The sequence below is a fragment of the Neophocaena asiaeorientalis genome, unplaced genomic scaffold, assembly GCF_003031525.2.
Source record: "Neophocaena asiaeorientalis asiaeorientalis breed wild unplaced genomic scaffold, Neophocaena_asiaeorientalis_V1.1 scaffold432, whole genome shotgun sequence".
NCBI classification, from domain to species: domain Eukaryota; kingdom Metazoa; phylum Chordata; class Mammalia; order Artiodactyla; family Phocoenidae; genus Neophocaena; species Neophocaena asiaeorientalis.
This window is the reverse complement of record NW_020174549.1, coordinates 524,305-549,313: the sequence shown is the minus strand read 5'-3', so window position 1 is coordinate 549,313 and position 25,009 is coordinate 524,305. Positions and strand designations below refer to the sequence as shown.

General features: G+C 35.4%; 1 protein-coding gene across 6 annotated transcripts in view; it reads right to left on the bottom strand.

The window, feature by feature from the left end:
* The window catches only part of PTBP3 (polypyrimidine tract binding protein 3), a 102,657-nt gene that overhangs the window by 43,215 nt on the left and 34,433 nt on the right, over positions 1 to 25,009 (bottom strand). For 3 of the 6 annotated variants that reach the window (XM_024757252.1, XM_024757253.1, XM_024757254.1), the window contains 2 exons: positions 9,769 to 9,938; positions 7,233 to 7,379 (listed from right to left, as the gene is read on the bottom strand). In XM_024757252.1, coding sequence (XP_024613020.1) covers positions 7,233 to 7,379; positions 9,769 to 9,938 — 317 coding nt within the window. The remainder of the gene's footprint in view (positions 1 to 7,232; positions 7,380 to 9,768; positions 9,939 to 25,009) is intronic. The other 3 variants (XM_024757256.1, XM_024757255.1, XM_024757257.1) reach the window with 1 other exon arrangement.

Sequence of the window (25,009 nt, the reverse complement as noted above, 5' to 3'; positions counted from 1 at the left end):
CATGTGGTAGGTCTGCCTGGTAAGGGAAACCGGAGCCCAAACAAGGTAAGGAAGGTATCTGTGAGTGGGTGGCTCACTGTTGGCTGTCAGAACCTAGGGAGCATGAGATGGGTAAGAAAGGCATCCAGAGGAGAGTAGCCTAGCCAGGACTGTCAGAACCCAGGGAGAGTTAAGAAGGGGTCCACATGTAGTAAAAATAATCTAAGCAGGGTTAAGAGGAGGTCAGTCCATGGAGACCTGAATGGACTAAGGAAGTAATTCAATGGAGGGGCAGCCTGGCATGAGATGTTAGAATCCAAGCAGGGGCAGGCAGAAAAGTTTCTTAATATCATGCTCCACTAAAAGGAAGCAGGTGCTCTAAAAAAATGTCCAGCTCTAAAGCTGGAACAAGGAAAGCACAAGATGAGTGTGTAACTTTTCTGGTTTTGTGGGGGTTTTGCTGTTGCTGTTTTGTACCAGAATGTGAAGAAGTTTTCAAAGAATGATGGGAACGAGCCAAAAGGACACAGAAGACAGCTGGAAGGGGCTCTCACTGGCCAAATATAGGACAATTTGAGAACCAAAATAATGACTGTAACAAATAAAAACCCATCAAATGAAATGGGAAACATTCAGTCCATAGGCTGATATAAATTGACAGTTGATAAGGAACAGTATATTTACACTGCCTTAAAGTACCTTCCCCCAAACACTCTTCTTTCCCCCTTTGTAAGTCACAACTTTACAGTGGAGAAGCCAGGCAAACACCAGCCAAATCAAGTGATTAAAGAGCACACTATCAATAATGCAACAAATTGAAGTTATGTGCTCCCTGACATGATGCAACGAGAAAAAAAGAGCATTACTTCTGTGACATTCCTGTCAAAGCTACATACACTGAATCTAATCACAAGGAAACATCAGACAAACTCAAATTGAGGGATGGTCTAAAAGATAAGTAGCCCATAATTTTCAAAAGCGTCAAGGTTACGAAGTCAAAAAAACCCTATAACTGTTTCAGATAAAAGGATACTAGAAGATGTGATTTCTAAATGGAATATGTGGTTATGAATAATGCTTATTTTGCTGGAACAAACATTATTGGGACAACTGGAAAAACTTGAACGGGTACTGAGGATTGGAGGGAAGTAATGCATCAAATGTTAATTTCCTGATTTTGACCACTGTATTCTGGTTGTGTAGAAGAATATTCTTCTTTGAAGGAAATGCACACTAAAAGTTTGGCCAATGAACACAGACCAGATTAACAAATTATTCCCAAATGCCTCAAGGAATCAACAGTTCTTTGTATTATATCTGTAACTCTTTTTAAATTTTGTGACTGTCTCAAAATTTAAAACAATTATTTAAAAAATAAAGTAGGTGAAAGAGAAAATTGAAGAGAAAAAAAAGCACAGTTAATGATTATTGAAATTAAATGCAAGTTTTCAACAGTCTTTTGTTCCGTACTTATAATTTCCTAAGAATGGTGATAATTAGTAAACTGTTTGTGTCACAAAATGAAAAAAATCCTACCACTTTAATGCAGATTCTTTCATTTCTACATATTGTACTCACTTGCAATTTTAAAGAACATAGTACTTTGTCACAGTACTTCGTTTTATATATGAACATTTGTTTTCATGACTTTAATTTTTAATTTACTATTTATTATACCACCTTTCTAATGTGAGATGAGTAGCTTTCCAACATTTTGCTATGAAAAATAACATTAAAATAAGTATCTTTCTGGAAAAGTGGCAGTCTTTTACTTTCTGCATGCTTAAGAGTTGAACAACTTCCACTTTTATATACATTTTTTTTTACCTTTTAACAGCATTTTAATGTCATATACAGACTTTTATATATCAAGTAAAACACAAACTACCAAATGCTGTTTCCAAATCATCTTTGAGAACAATATATGAATTATCTGAATATTTTATATCATTAGCTTTCAAAACTATGTTCTCGTAAAGCCAAGTGTGTGGAATACTGAGCATCCTAATTCTGCTTCAAACGTGGCAGTTTATCTATTTGATAGTGGGCTCCCCAGTAAGATTTTATTTGGAAAAAAGGGTTGTACTGCTTTCAAATTTGAAAACTGGCTCACATTTCCACTTTGAGCCTTTAAATAGGCAATGATGATGTTGGGAGGTCATTCAAAAAAGACTCAGAATTAACACAGGGATTAGAGTTAGCAGAAAAGAACATTAAAGTAGTTATTATAACTGTATTGCGTGCACACACACACAGAAAAAGGAAAGGTTAAGTAGAGACATGGAAGACCAACAGTGCCGTCCAACAGAATTTCCTGTGATAATGGAAATGTTCAACATCTACAGTATGCAATATGACAGCACTAACCACAAGTGGCCAGTGAGCACTCCAAATGTACCTAGTGCAACTGAGGAACTGAAAATTTTATTTTTGTATTTATTTAAATTTAGCCACATTTAGCTAGCAGCTACCACACTGGACATCACAACTTCATAATGTCTAGGAAAAATCATAGTGAGGCTCTCAGTGGAATAATGGTGCCTTTTCTTCTTCTATCAGGATGATTAAATCTTATCAAAACGAAGCCTGCATAACTGAAAGTAAACTTAACCTCACTAACTTTTTTTTGGCCGCGCTGCGCGGCTTGTGGGATCTTAGTTCGCCGACCAGGGATTAAACCTAGGCCCTCGGCAGTGAAAGTGCAGAGTCCTAACCACTGGACTGTCAGGGAATTCCCAACCTCACTGACTTTACTTCATTACCCATCAATCATTCTATCAATCCTTTTTATTAAACAATTCTATATACATGCTTACTGCTGCTATATTACTGTTATTGTTGCTACTGTTGTTGTTTCCCTTCCTTCACTCTTTCCTCTTTGGCATAGAAGATACCACAGTGGAGAAACATGAGAAGCCATGGTATATATTGTCCATATCATTCTAGAGTTGTCAATATACTCTGCATTAGTACTTCACAGAGCATTGAGTACAAAAGTCTCTGCATAGCAGGCATGCAAAAAAATTATTTTGACAATAAAAGTCTGAGAAAAAGATTTATTTAATAATTAACTCTACAGTTTCAATTTTTAATTAGGCAAAAATATTTAAGTAAAAAAAAATGAAAGTGGAGGCATACTTTCCACTGAGGACAACAGAAAAGTGAGGGGGGGAAAAAAAGAAATGTCTTCTTAACATGAAGAGATATTTCAGATACACAGAAGACATATTTTCTGTGTATCTGATACTAAACATTATGAGGCAGCAGAATTCTTATTATGGGATAGTTTTAAATGTTTCAGCAACAAACTCTCCGGAATGGTTACATTAACTAGTAGTAAAGGAAACAGCAGTAGTATGATGGAAAAATCAACAAATATTTTATTGAGGTGGGGGAGGTATATATACTTCATGTAAAATTTAAACATGCCTGGATAATGTGAAGAAGCCATTTTTAAAATTGAGATGGAAATGAATATACAACAAAATTCACAGATCTTAAGTGTTCCGTTGGATGATTTTTTGGGAAATTTTTTAAGGGAAAATCCTTCCATGGTCATCTCTTTGCAAATTTATAAACTTCTACCCACAAGGTCAAGAAAAACTGTCTATACAAAAATGAATCATATTAATACAACCACTCCTCAAATGCTGTACCTCAAAATAGGATCTAAATTTTTTAGCTTTAATTTTAGCTTAACCCAAGGGACAAAGATACTTGATATTCACCTGACCCTCTGCCAAGTATGTCCATAAGCTGGAAAAGAAGTTATGTGCATGTTTTGGGATATCTTGCTATTCAAAGAGAAGAGAATGAAACAGTAATTTATCAGTTTCTGAGGGCTGCCTGAATAAAAAAACATCTGGTACATTTTATATATGCAAACAGGACCTTCAATTTTGACTTCAGCTTTGGTGTAGGACTCTGAATAAAAGAAAAATATTATTTTATCAAACACCAATGCAAAAAATGGACAAAAGTAACAAAATGGAAAGGGTACTGGGAAGAAATCAAGGCTATCTAAGAATAAACTAGGTCATTTGGGCTGGCTTTGGTTGCCAAGCAACTGGGATTTCTCACTGTTTCCCTTTGGAATAATCCAGTCTTTAAGAGTTTTATTGTTTATATCATCTTTAAGAATTTAACATATTTAGGAATAACACTAATGTGAAAACTGCATGACTTACATGAAGGAGAATTAAAAATTCTTCTGAAAGATAGGAAATAAAATATAACTTCCTCCTCAAAAGGATCAGTTAGCAATATAGACATGTTAATTATCTACAAATAAATCTATAAAATCAACCCAATTCTGTGTTTTTTGGGGTTACGAGTTTTCAAAATAATTCTAATACATCCTGAGAAATAAACAAAACATATTACCCATTTAATTTCTAAAAAGAGAGGGTAAAGAATAGGGCCATGCCCTACAACATATTAAGCCTTAGGGACACTGAATTAGGAATGGAACAGAACAGAATCCAAAAGGTAGTCCATACTAGACATGGACTGCATACCATGTGAGCCACACACACATGAGGGTAGATGGGGGTCACGCAAGCAGAATGTGTAGTCGTGTCTAACAAGTGTATATATGCGGGTTGTAAATACGCATAGTCTGTGTATGGAAAACTAGACCATGACAAAAGACAAGTTTCACAAGAGTGGATATATATATATTTTTAAAGATTTTTTTGGATGTGAATCATTTTTTAAAAAGTCTTCATTGAATTTGTTACAATAGTGCTTCTGTTTTATGTTTTTGGCACGAGGCATGCGGGATCTTACCTCCCCAACCAGGGATCGAACCCACACCCCTTGCATTAGAAAGCAAAGTCTTAACCACTGGCCTGCCAGGGAAGTCCCATGAATGGATAATATTGATAAATGGGTTATTCAACTTCAACAAAAGAGAAAATGGTCACTGGGAGTAAGAGAAAGACCAAAGCCTCACTCTCCACCCACAAAATATTCTTAATAAAACAAAGATTTAAACACTACAAATAAAAACAACCAAAACATAAAAGTATAAGAAAACATAGGTAAAAAAAATGTTTTTAATCTTGCTATACTGGATTTTTATGAGTATGGTACCCATGTCAGAGACCATAATACAACTTCAGAGATTTGACTATTATATAAAAATATTTTAAAAATTGCATTAGCAGACAAAATTCTAGACAGAAAGTATATAGAATGGTGGCTGCCAGGGTGGGGGTAGGGGAAATGAGGAATAAGTGTATAATAGGTATGGAGTTTCAGTTTGGGAAGATGAAAAAGTGCTGGGGATGGATGGTGGTGATGGGTTGCACAATGAAAATGTACTTAATGCCACTGAACCATACACTTAAAAATGGTTAAAGTGGTAAATTTTACGTTATATATATTTTACCACAATTGAAAAAATCGGGAAAAAACTGCATTAACAGAAATCACTATAAATACTTTACAAGTTATTAAATAAAAGAGAGTAAACAATAAGATACAATTTGTTAACTAGCATATTAACACAGATGGACAGGAAAACTGCTTGCTCATATATTATCAGTAGCACCCTAAATCAGCAAATAAGCTTTAGAGAAAGCAATCATGCAACATATACTGAAACATAAAACATGCATAGGCTTAGTCCCAGCAATTTTGTTGCCAGAAACATAAATAAGATAATGCTGCATGTATGCCAAGATATGTAAGAATGCTGCTGTAGTACTATTTGTAAGAGCATAACATGGCAAACAATCTCAACCTAACAAGAAACTGGATAGCACGGGACAGGGAGATCAGCTCGGTGCTTTGTGACCACCTAGAGGGGTGGGATAGGGAGGGTGGGAGGGAGATGCAAGAGGGAGGGGATATGGGGATATGTGCACACATATATCTGATTCACTTTGTTATACAGCAGAAACTAACACAACATTGTAAAGCAATTATACTTCAATAAAGATGTTAAGTTAAAAAAAGAAAAGAAACGGGATAAATTATGGCTGCCCTTTTGAAGAGAGTATTATGCAGTCATTTAAAAATTATGAAGTAAAAAAAATAAAATAAAAAGTATGAAGTAATTCTATATTTGTTGTCATGAAACAACATCCCTGACATATTGTAGAGAAAAAATAAGTAGTTTTCAAACTATTAGGATTCCATTGGTATAAAATTATATACATAGACAATAACCTGAATAGAGAAGGGGTACACAGTAAAATGTTAGCAAAACGTTAGTTAATTAGTTATATCTGGGTAACTGGATTGTTTGAATGTTTTACCATGAGCATGTATCCTATTTACAAGGCAATTTTTCATTAAAAAAAATTATACTATTTAAAAATATCTAACATTTCATTTACTCTTAAGTTTAGATAGTTTATTATAGGCCATTAATATCTCTTAGATAAGTTAAGGATTGTGTGCAGGAAATGTCACTGTTTCTAAAAATGTGGAAAACTATAAATTCAGCAGCTTGCATTATAATGACTTTCAACACAGAGTCAAAGAGCGGAAGGAGTTCTTTTGCCTAGAGCAAGAGTATCATGGCCAAATTGCTCTCAACATAATTAAAAAAACCTTTCTTAAAATGTACTTGCTTTGTGGATAAATTTTTCCTACCCTGAAGTTACTTCAAATGACTATTTTAGCTACTTAAAAATCAACCTGGAGAGACACAGAAGTTTGAACATGAATTATATCAAAATAAAAACTGGAAAATTAGGTAAGAAATGTTCATATTCTATATTCCACATTCACCTTGGAGAGTCAAAATTCATTTAATGAACATATCTATACAAATTCTTATTAACATCTTAAGTTCAGTTACTTAACATCATAATAAAAGCATCACTCAACTTCTCAATGCCTTTGTTACATATTCTGTAAAAAGAAGGGATTGACTTCTAAACACACAAATGTTACATGTTCTGTAAAAAGAAAAGGATTGACTTCTACAGTTCCTTTCAGATCTGAGATTTTTAAGAGAGACATAACAACGTATGTTTTTTTCCACTCATGAAAACAGTTTCAAGGGAAAACTAAGTATCTGCCATTTCTAACACCATATCTTCAAATTTACTTCCAAATGGCAGTGCTTTCTTATTCTTAAATCTTTGGGTAAGAATTTACATAAACAATCTTTACCAGTAGAGCATGCTAAGATGAAGAAAAACACATGATTTTTTTTCCTCTGAAAAACAGAAAATTAAATTTAAGTTATTGTATCATGTGTTCTTATAACTATTTTTAGAAATACCTTTAATACTTACAGCTTGATTAGGTAGATTGTCAGTCTTAAGTTCTCTGTGATTGGAATACTGAATGAAAACAGGCTGGCTTCGAAGGTGAGGAGTAACAGGAGTGTAATAATTCACCATAGTAACAGCAGCTTCCTCAGAAGCCATTTCTAAGAAAGCCTGCAATAAACACAAGGAAGTAAAGTGAAAGCTCATGTTTTTGAAAGGCAGCTAAGAACTACTTTGTCATTCCAGCTTGCTCTAAACTCAGTATTCTCAAGAGAAATCACATTGTCCCCAAGGGGATGAAAAGACTTGTTTCAAAGTGTATCATTGACAGTAACTGAAAACATAATTGAAAAAAGTTGGGTTCAATAAACGATTTGGGATTGGGAAATGGCCAGTTGATTAAATGATTTTATGTGGTTTTTGGTTTTCTTCTTATTTCTGTTTCTTCTAAAATCTAGAAATAATTAAAAAGGCAAAAATAAACGTGTGCATCACTACTATAAATAGTAGTAGCTTTCAGTTTCTTCCTAAAAAATTCTCAAACAGAGATGAGGCATAATGATTTGCTCTTCTCTACCTTTTTATAAAACAGCCATTTATGAATACAATTAGAGCATTCAGGTGCAAAGGCTCAATTGTACAAATTAGGGAAATGGGAGAACTTCTTACATTAAGTCAATATTGCTTTGGGTCATTCAAGTGACCTTTTTTGGATATTGGCAATCACTGTACTAATATTAGCTATTTGAAGACTAACACAAGAAGAACTGAGATGGAAGAGGCTCCTTGGTATTTATGTCTTATTCTGTATAAAGCTTCTCCTAGCTGTCAGGACTCCCATTAACTTATGACAGGAATAGGATACTTACAGACCTTTAAGGTGGCAGGTTTTATCACCCTATCTTAATGGTTAAGAAGATAAAATATAGACATCTACTAAGCGTTCTGAGCCCTCAGAACTACCTATAAGAACATCTCAAATTTAAAATGCAGGAAGAACCCCTGATGCAAATCACTGTCTTTGAGGAATAAAACAGACTTCGAGTCATTTATACTATCTAAAAGGTATAGATGTCCACAACACACTTTAAAGTTGCTATCCAATTGTATCAATAATACACTTTTTCTAATATTTCTAAGAGGAGTGGATAAAAATGATCAAGGCAACAAAAATAGCTATGGCAATATTTCCTAACTATCTGGTTTTTAATCATCTTTTCAACAAAGAATTTGTAAACTGTATTCTAATAATATTCATTATATGGGGAGAGTCTCTTCCTGCAAACTCCTTTCTAAATGTTTCTAAACTCCTGCAATGTCTAACATCAGCCACACAAAGGAAAAGCTGAACAATGTCTTTGGAATATGATTCTTATCACAGGAATTTTTTCCTAAATGTATATACAACCTAAAAGTTCATATGTAAAAATAAATTTTTCTACATGGAGTCCAGTAAAAGAATTATTTATGTTTTCCTAAAGCATCCAAAGGGATCAATTTTCATAATGTAGGGTGGAGAGAAAACCGAAAGTCACTACCCACAAAAAGGCTGGTGAAAATAACCCTTACTCTGTCCTTAACACTCCACCTACAAGAACCATAGGAAAGATTATGCTTACAAGTACTACTAGTGACTCACAACAGAATCTCCTGAAGTAATTACTAACAAGATATTTTCTAAACAGGATTTATGATCAAAAGACAAGCAATTAACATAACAGTCAATTAGCACTACAGATAAATATAAACCTAGAACCAACTGCAGAAACAAAGGAAAGTGTGACATTGCCTGCTGCCTCTCAGAGCTATTTGACATAAAACATAGGATACACTATATGAAACACGATAATGTACATAACACATGGCAGTTAGACATTTCACAGCCATTAGACACGGTCATGTTGGCGCTTTCAAACCGTGCAAACCATACTATTCTCAATAGTGGCATCTGTGATAAAAAGATCCAAGTGCATGCACTATCTCCAAAAGATGCAAGAAAAATGTGTAAACACAACAAGGGCTGAATACTAAGACATATTATTTAACTTCTCCAGTTCTTAATAACCTCATCTGCATTAAACAGGGATGTTAAATAGTTTACTAAAGATAGAGGAGTCTGAATCAGACATCATTATCCAATCTCTGATGGTAATCAATCCAATCTCTTCTGATAATCACAGGATATTTTCATAAACCATTTTGTAATTAAGAATATAAAATATGTTTGTTAACAAGTCAATGAATAAGAAATAATCCTGTTTCCTATATTAACATTTTTGTTTGCTGCTTCCTGTCACTAAAAAGTTCTATTTTAAAAACTATTTAAATAGAATGAAATTTAGGGGGGGAAAAAAAAATTCAAGAAAATAAAATCTTTTTTTTTTGGCCACACCTTGCAGCTTGTGGGATCTTAGCTCCCCCACCAGGGGTTGAACCTGCACCCCTGGCAGTGAAACTACAGAGTCCTAACCACTGGACTGCCAGGTAATTACCCTAAAAATCATTTTATCACTAACACTCAGAGATAATAACTGTGGGTCAATCTTTAAAACTTACATACCTGGCTTTTTCCTTTCAACATCAAAAGATTAGTTACTTTGCCAAATGGTAGACCTAATGATATGACCTCTGCTTCGGTGACATCACTTGGAATTTTGCGAAGATGGAGAACACGGGAAGGCGAACAGGGAGGTCTATCTCCTTTAAATTTCTTGTTGTCATTCCCATTAGCTAAAAAATATAAGATTTTTAAAAAAATTACTGAAACTGATTTGGGCTGACATATTACATTAACCATATCATCACATTTGACATTTGATATTCCAAGAGTTTCAGGTTTTGAAATTCAGGAACTACGGGGCTGATGGGAGAAGAGTAGAAGACAGTGGAAAACAAAACCATCCACCTTTCAATGAATGCATTGATTTTTCACTACAGGTATTATATTTTTTAAAAATTGAACTCTGATTTTTAACGTCAAGGAAAAGTGCTGGGTAAATGAATTACATATTTAGAGGTATCAAAACCTCTAAATAGTTAACTATTTGTTGTGAATAGAGAACAGTATTTATAATATCTTTAATGTATTTTTAAAGGTATTTTTCTAATTTGTCCTATTACTAATTAAACAAATAAGAATAAAAACTTTTAGGAAAGACAGTAATAAAAATTTTATATTTATCACACCTTACTAGGATTTGGATTTGAGATGCATGTTTATGAAAATAAGTTTATTTCTTGGGCATCATATAATTTTTACCAATCTATTTTTTAAAGTACTTTTAGAACATAAATTGTGGTTTCTTAGGATAATCTTATTCCTTATGATACAACAGGCAGTTCTTAACATAAGCGTCATCACCTTTCTGGAAATGCAAATTTTTAGCCCCAACTCAGACCTACTGAATCAGAAACATCCCAGTAACTGTGTTTTAACAAGCTCTCCAGATGATCCTGAAGCAACCTAAAGTTTGAGAACCACTGCTGTAAAATTAAGAAATCCATTATGCCAGTTTACAGCCAAATTTTATTTAAAGCCTATGTTTTAACAGTGACAATAACTAGAACTGACAAGCCTGTAACGAGTACTCAAATTTATGTACATAAGATTCAGAAATGTTTTTTTCCCAGAAATAGCACCAAGTAAGACTGAATGCAAATTATCTGAAAGCCAAAAGTTTCATTACAGTGTTTTTTTTTAATACTAAAATACTTAGCAGTATTAGGAGGAAAATATAATCTTTCCAAACACCTAAGATTATCATTTTTCTAAACACTAATGAAACTTTACAATCAGGTGTCTGTGATCCTAAATAAACAAATTTCATGAGGACCACGTAAAAATTATATGGCAGTATTTTGTACCCATAGCTGTGGCACAGAATTCAACTTGCTTACAGGTAAATAGGTTGACTTAATACCAAAACCAGCACTTGCTCCCAAATTCTCTATGTTCATGAATGCAGGCAACATCCTACCTGGACCCAAATACCATCAATTCCTAGAGGTCCTTACAGGTCTGTGCCTGTATATAACAAATGCCTAGGACAGAGTGTGGAAAATAATCGGCAAATATTTGTTGGAAATTAATCTGGGAGGCAAGAGGTTCCTTCTCCTTTCTCATCATGAAATATTTATTTTTTCCCTCCAAAATGACTGATTCCATTTTCATCTCCATGCTCAACGTCACCTCACCTATGATCTTGGCCCCTTCTACTCTCCCTTCCTCTAGTTTCACCCCTCCCCCACTTCCACTCAGATCCAACATCATATCAACCTAAACAGATGTATCATGTCATTATCCTGCTCTAAAAACCCTGACAGGATTCCAGCTACCTAAAATGTCCATTAGTTTCTAGTTTTCACGCTGTTTTCATTTACACTGTTTCACTGGAGTTGACAAAAATATACTAAGTTAAATATTATTAATTTTAACAGATGAAGAGACAGAGGTTCAGAGATTAAATAATTTTTGTACACAGCTAGCAAGTGATAAAAGCATTATTCAAACAAGTTTAAAGGTAATTTTCTTAACCACAAAAATCTCAAAGTGTCTTACCATTTGTAGAAAAAAGTAAGCAACTTGACAGTGACAAAAAATTTTCAGAGTATGTGCAGGTTTATGAGGATTATAATGATAATACTGTCACTAGATTAAATGCCAAATATCACCTCGTGGACAGGAGTGAAAGCCAAGCATGAAGTGCCTTTCTGTACCCTCCCTCCCTGTAAGCCTAGATGGCTAGACAATACCACCACCTTGTGCGTTCTAACCAGCACAAAGTGTTAAAGACTAGAAAAACATACTAAAGGCCAAAGGCTTTTGTAAGTTTACCCAGAATATTCCAAAATGAATGAATGAACATTAAGAAGGTTGTTTCTTTAACTGAGATGTTCAGAATCTCCGTAAAACTATGTGTGAGAAAAAATGAATACCTACACAAGCTATCTGAGCTTGCACTGAACTATCAAATAAAGACCTATGGTGACAAATTTTTATCAAGAATTATGCAAATATATCACCATTTTAGGTTGTTAATTGTTCTGCATTATAAAAGTGCATGCGCTATGTTCAGAGCATGGGCTATGAAATCACACATCTTGTTCTGACATAACTGAGCCTGAGATTCTTCTCTGATAAAATGAGTATAATAACAGTATTTGGAAAATGTAGTATGAGTATTTGGAAAATTAAATATGATAACATTTAAATGTTAGGTGTAATGCCTAGTACAAAGTGATCAATAATCTATGTCTTGATTTTCTTAGGAGGGCTTATTTTACCTGGAAAGTATGTTCTTTCTACTTTTTTGGTGCTAAAATAATGATTGTGGACAACAGTGGATTTTTTTCTCTTGATGTTCTTACTTTGCAAAATTGACATTGCTTAAAATCAATTGAAAATTTTATTATTCTGTGTAATCTAAAAGCCTAAGAACTACTCATCTAGATGACCCAAAAAGGTTATATCTAAAGACTTGATAAATATAACAATCTAAAAATGAAAAATGCATATAAGCAATTATATGGCATTATAATTTAATAAAAGAGGAAACAAGAAAATTGCAATGCACTGAATACATAACTTTGACAAATTATTCCCTGTACAAAAGGATACACCACACTTTTCCAAAACTGTATTATGAAAATAAGCATTCAAAATACTTAGCTTGCATAAATCTTGTATTTTTTGAATATAATGAAAAGTCCTGAATGCCTACTATATATTAATTATGTTCCAAAGAGATAAGTGGAAGAGACTTTTTAAAAATTCATATATTCCCATCTCAAAACTGAAGGGATCTTACCAAGAAAACTATCCTAGAAATATGGATCTTTTTAAAAATTCAACTTTATTAGGGTATTCTTTAGGTATAGTAAAATCCACCTGCATTTTAAATGCAGAGTATGACAACCTTTGACAAATAACCCATATGGCCACAAGAAACCATTGAACCTGGACTTTTTTTCTTTTTTTTTTTGAAGGACTTTTAAATTATCAATTTGATTTTTAAAACAAGTACAGGGCTATTTAGGTTTTCTATTTCTTTTGCACCTGTGTTTTTCAAGGAATTGGTCCACTTCATCTAAACTGTCAAACTTATTGGCTTAAAATTGTCCACAATATTCACTTGATATCTATCTTAGCCTGCTCAGGACACCATAACAAAATACGACAGAGTGGCTTAAACAATACAAATTTACTTTTTCACAGTTCTGGAGACTAGAAGTCCAAAATCAAGGGTCAGCATGGTCACCTTCTAGTGAGGATTCTTCCTGGCTTATAGACAGCCACCTTTTCACATGGTCCTCACATGGCAGGGGTGGAGGGAAAAAGCAAGCTCTTTGGCATCTCTTCTTATAAAGACATTAATCCCAGTGAGGGCCCCACTCCAAAGACCCCATCTCCAAATAGCATCACATTGGGGGTTAGGGTTTAAACATATGAATTTTGGGGGTACACAAACATTCAGTCCATAACAATATCTTTTTAATGTCTACAGGATAGTTCTTGATATTGGTAATTTCTGTCTTTTTTTAATAAACCTACCTAGAGGTTTATTAATTTTATTGATCTATTAAAAAAACAGCTATTGGTTTCATTAATCCTCATTTTCTATGTCATTAACTTTTGTTTTTATATTTAATATTTACTTGGGGTTTAATTTGCTCTTCTTATGCTACACTTAGAAGCTTAGATCATTCATTTTAGACTTTTTTCTAATAAAATATTTAAAGCTGTAAATTTCCTTCTAAGAACAGCTCTAGCTGAACCCTACAAACTTTAGTAAGTTGTGTTTTCATATTAATTCACTTCAAAATATCTTCTAATTTCCCTTGTGACTTCTTATGTGATCCATGGATTAAGTGTTACTTTCTTTTTCCAAGCAACTGGAGATTTTTTTCTCACATATTTGAGGATCATTTCTTAAAACTGCTAATACAATTCTAATGCATAATTTTAATGCATTCATATTTACTGAGACTTAAGGACCCAGTATATAGTTTACCTTGCTGACCATTTCATGTGAACTTGAAAAGAATATGTATGCTGATGGTGTGCGGGAGACTGTTCCATATGTCAATGAGGTCAAGCTGGTTGATAGTGTTGAAAACTTCTATATTAGGTGATCTACAAACTTCCTCTAAAGGGTCACATAAATATTTTAGACTTTTGTGGGCCATACAGGCTCTGAACCAACTATTCATCTCTGCAGTTGTAACATGAAAACAGCCATAGCTGACATCTTGCAGAAAAACCCAAACGAACTTTTCGGCCAAGCCAATAAATAAGTGTGACTGTGTTCAAATAAAGTTTTATATATAGACAGCAAAATTTAATTTCATATAAGTTTCATGTATCAGAAATTTTTCATGTATCAGAAAATATTCTTTGTGTTTTTCACCATTTAAAATGTAAAAATCAGGAATTCCCTGGTGGTCCAGAGGCTAAGACTCTGCGCTCCCAATGTAAGGGGCCTGGGTTTGATCCCTGGTCAGGGAACTGGATCCCACATGCTGCAACTAAGAGTTCGCACACTGCAACTGAAGATCCCGCGTGCTGCAACGAAGATCCTGCATGCCGCGACAAAGACCAGGCAGAGCGAAATACATACATACATACATAAAATTTTTTTTAAATGTAAAAATCAATCTTAGCTCATGGGCAATACAAAAATGGGCAATGGAGTGGATGTGGCCCACAGGGCAGAGTTTGCTAATGCCTGCTCTGGATCCTTATTGATTTTTATCTACTACACTATCAATTACTGAGAGAGGAGTGTTGAAATCTGCAGCTGTAATTGTGGATTTGTCTATTTCTCTGTTTAGTTCTATTAGTTTTACTTTATGTATTCTGAAGCTCTGTAATTAGGTGAATATATATATTTAGGATACATATATTTATCAAGAAATATAAATAAATGGAATACAAAGTAATAAATGACAAATAAAATGGAATATAAAAAATAATCTAAAGAAAGCCAGGAAACAAAGGAAAAACGGAACAAAATATATGGGACAAATAGGAAATAAATAGGAAGATGAAAGACTTAGGGGGGTGCAGATTCAATCCCTGGCTGGGGAACTAAGACCCTGCATATCGCATGGCCAAAAAAAAAAAAAGACTTAAACCCAACTACATCAATAATTATATTAAGTGAAACTGGCATAAAGATTCCAATTGAGGGGCTTCCCTGGTGGCGCAGTGGTTCAGAGTCCACCTGCCAATGCAGGGTACACGGGTTTAAAAAAAAAAAAAAAAAAAAAAAAAAAAAAAGATTCTAATTGAAAGGCAGAGATTATGGTCTGGATAAAAGCAAAACAATTATAAGGTGTGAATAAGAAACCCATTTAAAATATAAAATCCAGGTTACAAGTAAAAGGATGAAAACACATAAATATGTAAACACTAATCACAAGAAAGCTGGAGTGGCTGTACTAATACCAGACAAAGTAGACTTCAGGAAAAGGAGTATCACCAGAGATAAAGTGAGACATTTCATAATGATAAAGGGATCAATTTATCAAGGAAACATAATATGTCACACATAAAACATGCACATAAATGGCAGATAATCTCTCTTTTTTAATTATAATCTTTACTTTTTTGTTTACTTTTTTTTAAGCGACTGCTCTGGGGTTAAATTGACAATTCATATCTTTAACTTACCCCAGTCTACCTTAAAATAATATTATAACACCTAGGTATTATGTAAGAACTTTTCAAAGTATATGTCTATTTCCCTTATCATATCCTTTGTGTTACTATCATATATTATACTTTTAACATATGCTATAACTCCCCAAATATATTAATATTATCTTGCTTTAAATAGTCAATTACCTATTTTTCTTTTTGCATCTTATTTTATTCACTTATTGTGTCTTATGGAGCTTTCCACAGAGAGCATTCTATACTTTTTTTTCAAATAATTTTTTACTGTGGTATAATACACATAACATAAAATTCGCTATCTTAACTATTTTTAAACGTAGAATTCAGTGGTGTTAAACATATTCATAATGTGTAACTATCACCACCATCTATCTCCACAGCACTTTTCACCTTGTAAAACAGAAACTCTATACCCATTAAAAAGTACTTCCCTAGTCCTCCCTTCTTCCAGCCCCTAGCAACCACCATTCGATTCTCTAAGATTCTGACTACTCTAAGTATTCTTTCTTATTTCCTTTTGTGCATATCATATAGCTATTTTCTTTGTGGTTACCATGGGGATTACATTTAACATCCTAAAGTTATAACACTTTAATTTGAATTTAGACCAGCTTAACTTCAATAACATACAAAAACTCTGCTCCCTTAGCTCGGGGCTTTGGGACAGCCTGGAGGGGTGGGAGGGGGAGAGTGGGAGGGAGGGAGACGCAAGAGGGAAGACACATGGGAGCACATGTATATGTATAGCTGATTCACTTTGTTATAAATCAGAAACTAACACACCATTGTAAAGCAATTATACCCCAATAAAGATGTTAAAAAAAAAAAAAAAACTCTGCTCCTTTACAGCTCTGTCCCCACCCCTTTCCATTATTATCACAAAATTACATCTTTATACAGTGTGTGCCCAGAAACACAAACTAACAATTCTTTTAATGCATTAGTCTCCTAAATTATTTAGAAAACAAAATGTGGAGTTACAAACCAAGTCACTTGGTAGCTTTTAGATTAATAATTTTTAAAAAATGTATTAGCCCCTTAAATCTACAGAAAACAAAAAGTAGATAACAAACCACTGTTAGAATAATATTGGCTTTTATAAGGGCCTTCACTGAGATCTTTATTTCTTCATATGGCTTTGAGCTACTGTCTGGTGTCCTTTCATTTCACCCTAAAGGACTCCTTTGAATATTTCTTGCAGGGCAGATCTAGTGGTAATAAAATCCTTCAGTTTTTGCTCATGTGGGAATTTCTCTTTCACTTTTGAAAGAAAAATTTACCAAACATAGGATACTTGGTTGACAGTTTTATTCTTTTAGCACTTTGAATATATTGGCCCACTGACATCTGTCCAAAGTTCCTGAAGAGAAATCTGGTCATATTCTTATTGAGGATCCCTTGTATGTGATAAGTTGATTCTCTTGATACTTTCAGGATTCTCTCTTTGTCTCTGACTTTTGAAAGTTTCATTATAAAGGTGTCTCAGTGTGGGTCGCATTGAATTCATCTTACTTGGAGTTCATTAAGCTTCTTGGATGTTTATATTCATGTTTTTCATCAAATTTGGGAATATGGTAACTCTGGAAATCAGACTCTTCCCCTTTCTAGGGATTTTCTCATTTGTGTTATTGTTTTTGATTGTTTTAGACTGTGTTTACGCCAAGGATCAGCTTGAGGTGTAAATTTAAGTTCTACTCAGGTGTCTTCTGAGTCTTTTCCTGGGCATGCACTATCACTTTCTAATTTTCCCTGTAGATGCAGCTGTTTTTTAATGTCCTAGTCTTCAATCTTTGGCTCCCAAAAGGGGAAAAAAAGAGAAAATGAAGGGGAGGAGGGTGTGGAAAGCACCAGCCTTTTATATGCTCTGGAAGTCACATATATTGGGAGTGGAGCGTGCTGGCTTGCAACTATAGCAGGAGATGCAAGAACAATGGCTGCCTACCTCTTTGTCTGTACCTGCATGATCAGAAGAAGCAACCAGCAATCAGAGCACAGAACCCTTGAAGTTGAAGGACAAGGTCTTTTTTGCCTACCCTGGCTCCTATTTGTAAGCTGCTCTGGAACCACACAGTTGCCTGCCATGTGACCGAGGGTGAGGGATGGGTAGCTGCTGCTGCACTAAGAGCTAAAATTGACCGAAATTAACCACAATTTACCTTCCAAGTCTTCCCCTGGAACTTGCAAGCCTTCAAAAAACTCCAGAGTTCCAAATTAGTTATAGACAGATTCTGCCAGTGCAATTGTTGTCTAGGTAGAAAGACAGACTCCTGGTGCTTCTTATTCTACCATCTTCCCAGAAACCCTCAATCATCTTTTAAATTATCCAAAAAAATGAGAAAGAAAAGTCACATATCCACATATTTACCACTTTGTGTAGATCCAAGTTTCCACCTGGTATCATTTTCAAGTCTGAGGAATTTCCTTTTCCATTTCATAAAATGTAAGTCTGTTACTAACAAATGCTCTCAGCTCTTGTGTGCCTCAAATAAGGTTTTATTTTAACTTTATTTTTGAAAAATATTTTAACTGGATATAGAATTTGTTTCATTGTATTTATCTACAGTACTTTAAAGATGTTGCTCAACTGTCTTCTGGTTTGCAGTTTCAGGCAAGCACTCTCATTACTCTTATCTTTGTTTCTCTGAATAAATGTGACTTTTTTCCTCTGGCTACTTTTAAGATTTGTTCTGCATTCCTGGTTTTCAGCAATTTGATTACGAGGAGATTTGGTGTGGTTTTCACTGTGTTCATCCTGCCTGTGGTTCACCGAACTTCTTGGATATGTGGCTTTACAGTTTCCACCATATCTGGAGTATTTTCAGTCATTATTTCTTCAGATATATTTGTTTCCCCAACCCCAACTTTTTTTCTGGAACTTCAATTATACATATGTTTAGACCACTTAATTTTGTTCTACAGATTATTAAGACTCTGTTCATTTCTTTTTCAGTCTTTTGGCCTGTGTGCTTTAGTTTCTATTGCTGTCTTTAAATTCACTGATCATTTCTTTTACAGAATATTAGTGCTGTTACAGCCACGCCATGTTTTTTTTTTATATATTATAATTTTATCTCTAGAAGTTCTATTTGATTTTTAGCTTTCATTTTCTCCCTGTTATGTTGATATTTTCCTTTAAATCCTTTCACATACTTTAATAACTGTTCCAAAGTACAAATCTGCTAACTTCATCATCTGTTATTTTCTAGGTGTGTTTCTATGGACTGGTTTTTCTCCTAGCTATGGGTTGCAATTTTTGATTGAATGCTCAACATTGTGAGCACTGGAATTGTTTTATTCCTTTAAAGTGCCAGACTCCTTTCTGGAAAAAATGAAGTGCCAGACTCCTTTCTGGAAAAAAGTTAAGTTACTTTAAGATCAGGTAATTGTTTTGGAGCTTGCTTTTAAGTCTTGTTAGGGTGGGTTTAGAATAGCTTTTATGCTACAGCTGATATACCACCCATACTGGTAAGGCACGTGTGGCTTAACATTCACCAACAGATTCAAGGGCAGGTTTCTGGAGCACTTTTCTCACAGATGGAAGCTAGAACTCCTACAGGCAGCAAGACGAAAGAGGAAAAAACCATGCAGAGATGCCCCAGAAGTAACACTTGCACTTATATCTCATTAGATAGCACTTAATCACATGACCTCACCTAGCTATAAAGAAGACTGGAAAAGCAGTCATTTAATCTGAGTGGCAATGTGCCCAGATAAAAATTAGAGCTCTGTTGCTAAAGAAAATAGAAAGTATTGGGGTACCCAACAAACAGTCTCTGCCATAATTCCTAAGATTAAATTTAGGAGGAAAAGCATATGATTTATGTAGGAAAGTATAAAACATTTTCATAATTACCAAAGGACATAGACTAAGACCTAAAACCATGGACTCACATGCCATATTCCCAGATGGAAAAATAATTACACAAAAAGATCAACATTTCAGAATCCCTAAGATTTTGTGGGGAAGGAATGGGGAATGAGGGGCTGTTCTAGAACTACACAAAATAATTTAAAGTTCATATGTCCATTATAGGCTAAGAGATATTCTTAAGGAATATTAATATCTAAGCAGAACGACCAGTTTGCCTGGGACAGTCACAATTTGGCATCATTGTTCTAGCAACCCGTACAGTTTAACATCTTCTCTTTTGAAAAAAAATTAACAGTTGCATTGAAATAAGCTAGAATAGGCTTAGTAGATCCAATTGATTTTTTTAACTTCCAGTTTTTGCCATGGTCTCATCTAGTAGTTTATAAACCACATGTACAGTGATTAAATCTGAATGTTAACCAATGTTAACCAGTGAGACGGAATCTCTTCATGACTTTTTCACAGACAACACACAGAGTCTTTGATTTAAAGAGGAAAGAAGGGAGGGAGGGAGGAAAGGAGAAAGGGAGGAAAGGAGGAAGGGAGGAAGGAAGAAAAAAGAAAAGAAATGCAGTGGCAGTGGGGACTTCCCTGGTGGCACAGTGGTTAAGAATCCAGCTGCCAATGCAGGGGACATGGGTTTGAGCCCTGGTCTGCGAAGATCCCATATGCCACAGAGCAGCTAAGCCCATGAGCCACAACTACTGAGCCTGCACTCTAGAGCCTGTGGGCCACAACTACTGAGACCGCGTGCCACAACTACTGAAGCCCACATGCCCTAAACCCTGTGCGCAGCAACTACTGAGCCCACATGCTGCAATTACTGAAGCCTGTGTGCCTAGAGCCCAAGCTCTGCAACAAGAGAAGCCACTGCAATGAGAAGCCCACGCACCACAATGAAGAGTAGCCTCTGCTTGCCACAGCTAGAGAAAACCCGCATGCAGCAACGAAGACCCAACACAACTAAAGAAAAAAAAAAATTTGAAAAGAAAATTTAAAAAAATTTTTAAAAATTTAAAAAAATTTTTAAAAAAAGAGAAGAAATGCAGTGGGACACAAGTAGCTAAGGATAGCTCCTAACTCCTTCCATCAGTATTCAACCTTCTACCTATGCTATTCATTTGGCTGCCAGGCTGCCAGTCTGTGGAAAATGTGGGAATTACAGGCCAGTTACACATGAAATACAATTACGTTTATAATCATTCCATTTTATATCTTATAGTAAGTCCATAAACCTGTAATTCTGAATTAATTTAACTTGCAAAGTTTCTTCTCCATGTGTAAACAATAAAGTGTCAGGTGTTAATATACTGACACCACTAACAAAACTTCGCAAACAGTTAAATTGTATCAGTTTTATCATCATCTGCAAACATTAGAAAATCAGTTATTACCCAATAATGGATAATATTAAATACTTTCAATTGAATCAAAGGAAAGTTTCTGGGAAGTCATTCTATCAAAAGTGAAATGTGTGACACTAATGAAAATTCAGTTTAAAAAGCTCAGCTAAAAATAAAACTTCTTTGGGGTAATAATACAAATATAAATTTTGGTCCAGCAAGATGTCATGGCAAAAACAGTGTCCTGGGCTTCCCTGGTGGCGCAGTGGTTGAGAGTCCGCCTGCCGATGCAGGGGACACGGGTTCGTGCCCCGGCCCGGGAAGATCCCACATGCCGCGCAGCGGCTGGGCCCGTGAGCCATGGCCTCTGAGCCTGCGCGTCCGGAGCCTGTGCTCTGCAACAGGAGAGGCCACAACAGTGAGAAGCCCGCGTACCGTTAAAAAAAAAAAAAAACAGTGTCCTGACAGTCCCATAAAGTAGACATGTATCTGCAATCTATTTGGTGCACACATAGCTTGTTACCAAACAAGCAATATTCTACAGATAGAAAGAAAAATTATAGTCGTCAAATTTTACAAATATTTTTAAATCCCCATTTAGATTAACTGAACTACAAAAATTTTGTGATGAAGACTGTACTGAATGCAAAAAAGATCTTTCAACACAATACATGGCTTTCTTTTAGCTATGCATTATCAATGTGATTTTTTAAATTATTTGTGTCTTTGAAGAACTACTTAAGTAACTTACAAAGGGATTTAACTTGTTTATAAATGAGCCCTAAAAACTTTCTGACACAATTTGTTCAAAATCAATTAGAAATATTTATTCAAAGAAGTCAAGGAATGGAGTACCAAAATCTTTAGTTTTGGAAGCTTTTAGAGAATTGCAAATACTGAATCAAATATTACAGAAGTATTTTTAATGTATAGGTGACCTAAAAAAAGAAGTTTTTACGTATCAACAGGCAAACCCTTCAGCAGGCCAACAACCCCTCATAAAAGGCAAACTAAAATTAGAAATTTACCATGTATCACAGATATTTAACAAGGAAGTCTATCTCTGTTCATGGATTTGAATGTAAATGTCTGGATTTTTAATTTTCTCTTCCCTTCTAGTAGGAATCCCCAAAGCAATAAATTAACATATACATTAGGTCATGTTAGGGGCTGGTGATACCCTAGCAAGTCTAGCAGAGCAAACACAAAACTTCCCTGAAGATTCTCACAGAAGAAGAAAATAATTCAGCCAAAGATTACCTCACAACCAAAAATTATGAACCAAGGAAAAATACTATACCATAAGCAAATACTAGCAGATACAAAACCAAGTAATATTAGCACCCTAAAGAACTCCATAATTGTAAAATCTGCAACTATAAAAATTTTGTTTTAAATAATTAAAAAATGAGGGGGAAAAAGCAATGGAAACCATAAAAAAAGAACATGATACTGTTTTTCTAAATAACAACAAAACTAGATCATCTTTAAAAATGAATCAAATAAAACAGAGAAAAATGAAAAATATATGCCTTGAAATCAATTACTCAATAGAAGGATTAAACAGCATATTAGACAAAGCCGAACAAATAATGAATGAATCAGAAAACCATTTCAAGGAAATTATCCAAAATACAGGACCTTAATGAGAAAAAGGTGACAATAAATGTAAGAGGTTAAAACAACTGCAGGACTAAACGAGGTGGTCCTATACATGTCTAACTGGAGTTCCAAAAAGAAACAATTCTTTGGAAAGTAGGGCCACTCCTAGACAGAATAAATGAAAGTAAGTCTGCAGCAATGGTCTTCAACACTGGCTGCACCTTACATGTATCACCTAAGAAACTTTAGAAACAAATTAAAAACAGTGCCTAGGTCCCCCTTCCCCCTCCTGTAATTTTGGAATTGGTGTGGAGTAGGTCAAGGTATCTGTATTTTCTTCAAAGCTTCCCAAGCTATTTTAGTGAACATCCAGGGTTGAGAACTAGTGATGTACACCTAGACACAGCTAGAGAAACCACAGAACAAAATTAAAGAGAAAAATGTTAAAACAACTACAGAGAACTAATACTATCTACAAAATAATAATAGATTGACAAAAGACTTCTCAACAACAGATGCCAAAAGAATAATAAAACAATACCTTCAAAGTACTGAGAGAAAATAACTGTCAACCTGGAATTCTAAATAGCTAACTACCCTTCAATAGTAATATCAAAATAGACATTTTTAGTCAGTCTAAGAGGTTACCATTTATAGAGTTTTGCTGAAATAGCTACTAAAGACGATGTGCTTTAAGAAGAAAAACACTGAACCTAGAATGGAATGGGATACAAGAAGAAATTGAAAACATAAAAGCAAAACACAGCAGACTACTGATGCCAGCTAAACTCACAGCTCATACTTCTTTTCCTAAGTAATCAATCAACCAGGATGTCAGTCCTTCTGGTCATCCATCCCAGTAGTTTGTAAACATGACCGAACAAACTGACCTCAGTTTTAAAAATAAGAACAAGGGCTTCCCAGGTGGCACAGTGGTTAAGAGTCCTCCTGCCAATGCAGGGGACACGGGTTTGAGCCCTGATCTAGGAAGATCCCACACGCTGCAGAGCAACTAAGCCTGTGCGCCACAACTACTGTGCCTGTGCTCTGGAGCCCGTGAACCACAACTACTGAGCCTGAGTGCCACAACTGCTGAAGCCCACGTGCCTAGAGCCCGTACTCTGCAGCAGGAGAGGCCACCGCAATGAGAAGCCCATGCACTGCAACTAAGAGCAGCCCCCGCTCGCTGCAACAAGAGAAACCCACGCGCAGCAATCAAGACCCAACGCACCCAAAAATAAATTTTAAAATATATAAATTTATAAAAAAAAGAATACATGGGTCCCACCCTAGATGTACTGTTAACTCTAGGAGTCAGGGCCGAAATTTTCTTAAAAGCCTACCAGATCAAGAGGATAATCAGGTTTAGGAACTTCAGATTTCTAGCATTTCCTTCATTCAGCAGTTCTCTTAAAGTGTGGTTCCCTGGCACTACCTCTTAAAGTGTGGTCCCTCATATGGCAGCATCATCATTACCTGTGAACTTGTGGAAATGCAAATTCTCAGGACCCACTCCAGATCTACTGACTTAGAAATTCTGAGGATGGACTCTGCAACTGTGCTTTAGCAAGCCCTCCAGGTGATTCTGATGCCAGGTCATTTTTGAGAAAGCTGCTTTAATCTCCTGCTCTAAGTACCCTGTTCACACTTCCACATGAACAAACCCCCTGCTGCTGTCCTGCCTACAAAATCCTTCCATTTAGTCTTCTAGAGCAATGTACCATGGCTGACCAATTCCCAAACATTCTTAATCTCTTCACTGGATTTTTACATCTTTTGTCTTAACTGAACCTGGTTCACTTCTCTTATAGGGTCTTCACATAAAGGCTGTTCACTCTCCCAAACATCATGTAACTCACGGTCTGGAAAGTGAGGTCTACTCATTCCCTAACTCCCTATAACACCAAAACATCTGGATAAAGATCTCACCTTTTCTGAGATTCTCCACTCTCATGGCTTCAGTTGTTAAGTGTATTATGATATTGACTTCCAAATTTCTCTTATGATGTTGAGACCAGAACCCACTACCTATCTCACACTTCCATCTGGATGTCCCCAGAGGAACCTCAAATCAATATATAAAAATCTGGGGACTGGGCTTCCCTGGTGGCGCAGTGGTTGAGAGTCCGCCTGCTGATGCAGGAGACATGGGTTCGTGCCCTGGTCCAGGAGGATCCCGCGTGCCGCAGAGTAGCTGGGCCTGTGAGCCATGGCCGCTGAGCTCATGCGTCCGGAGCCTGTGCTCCGCAATGGCCCGCGTACTGAAAAAAAAAAAAATCTGGGGACTTCCCTGGCGGTCCAGTGGTTA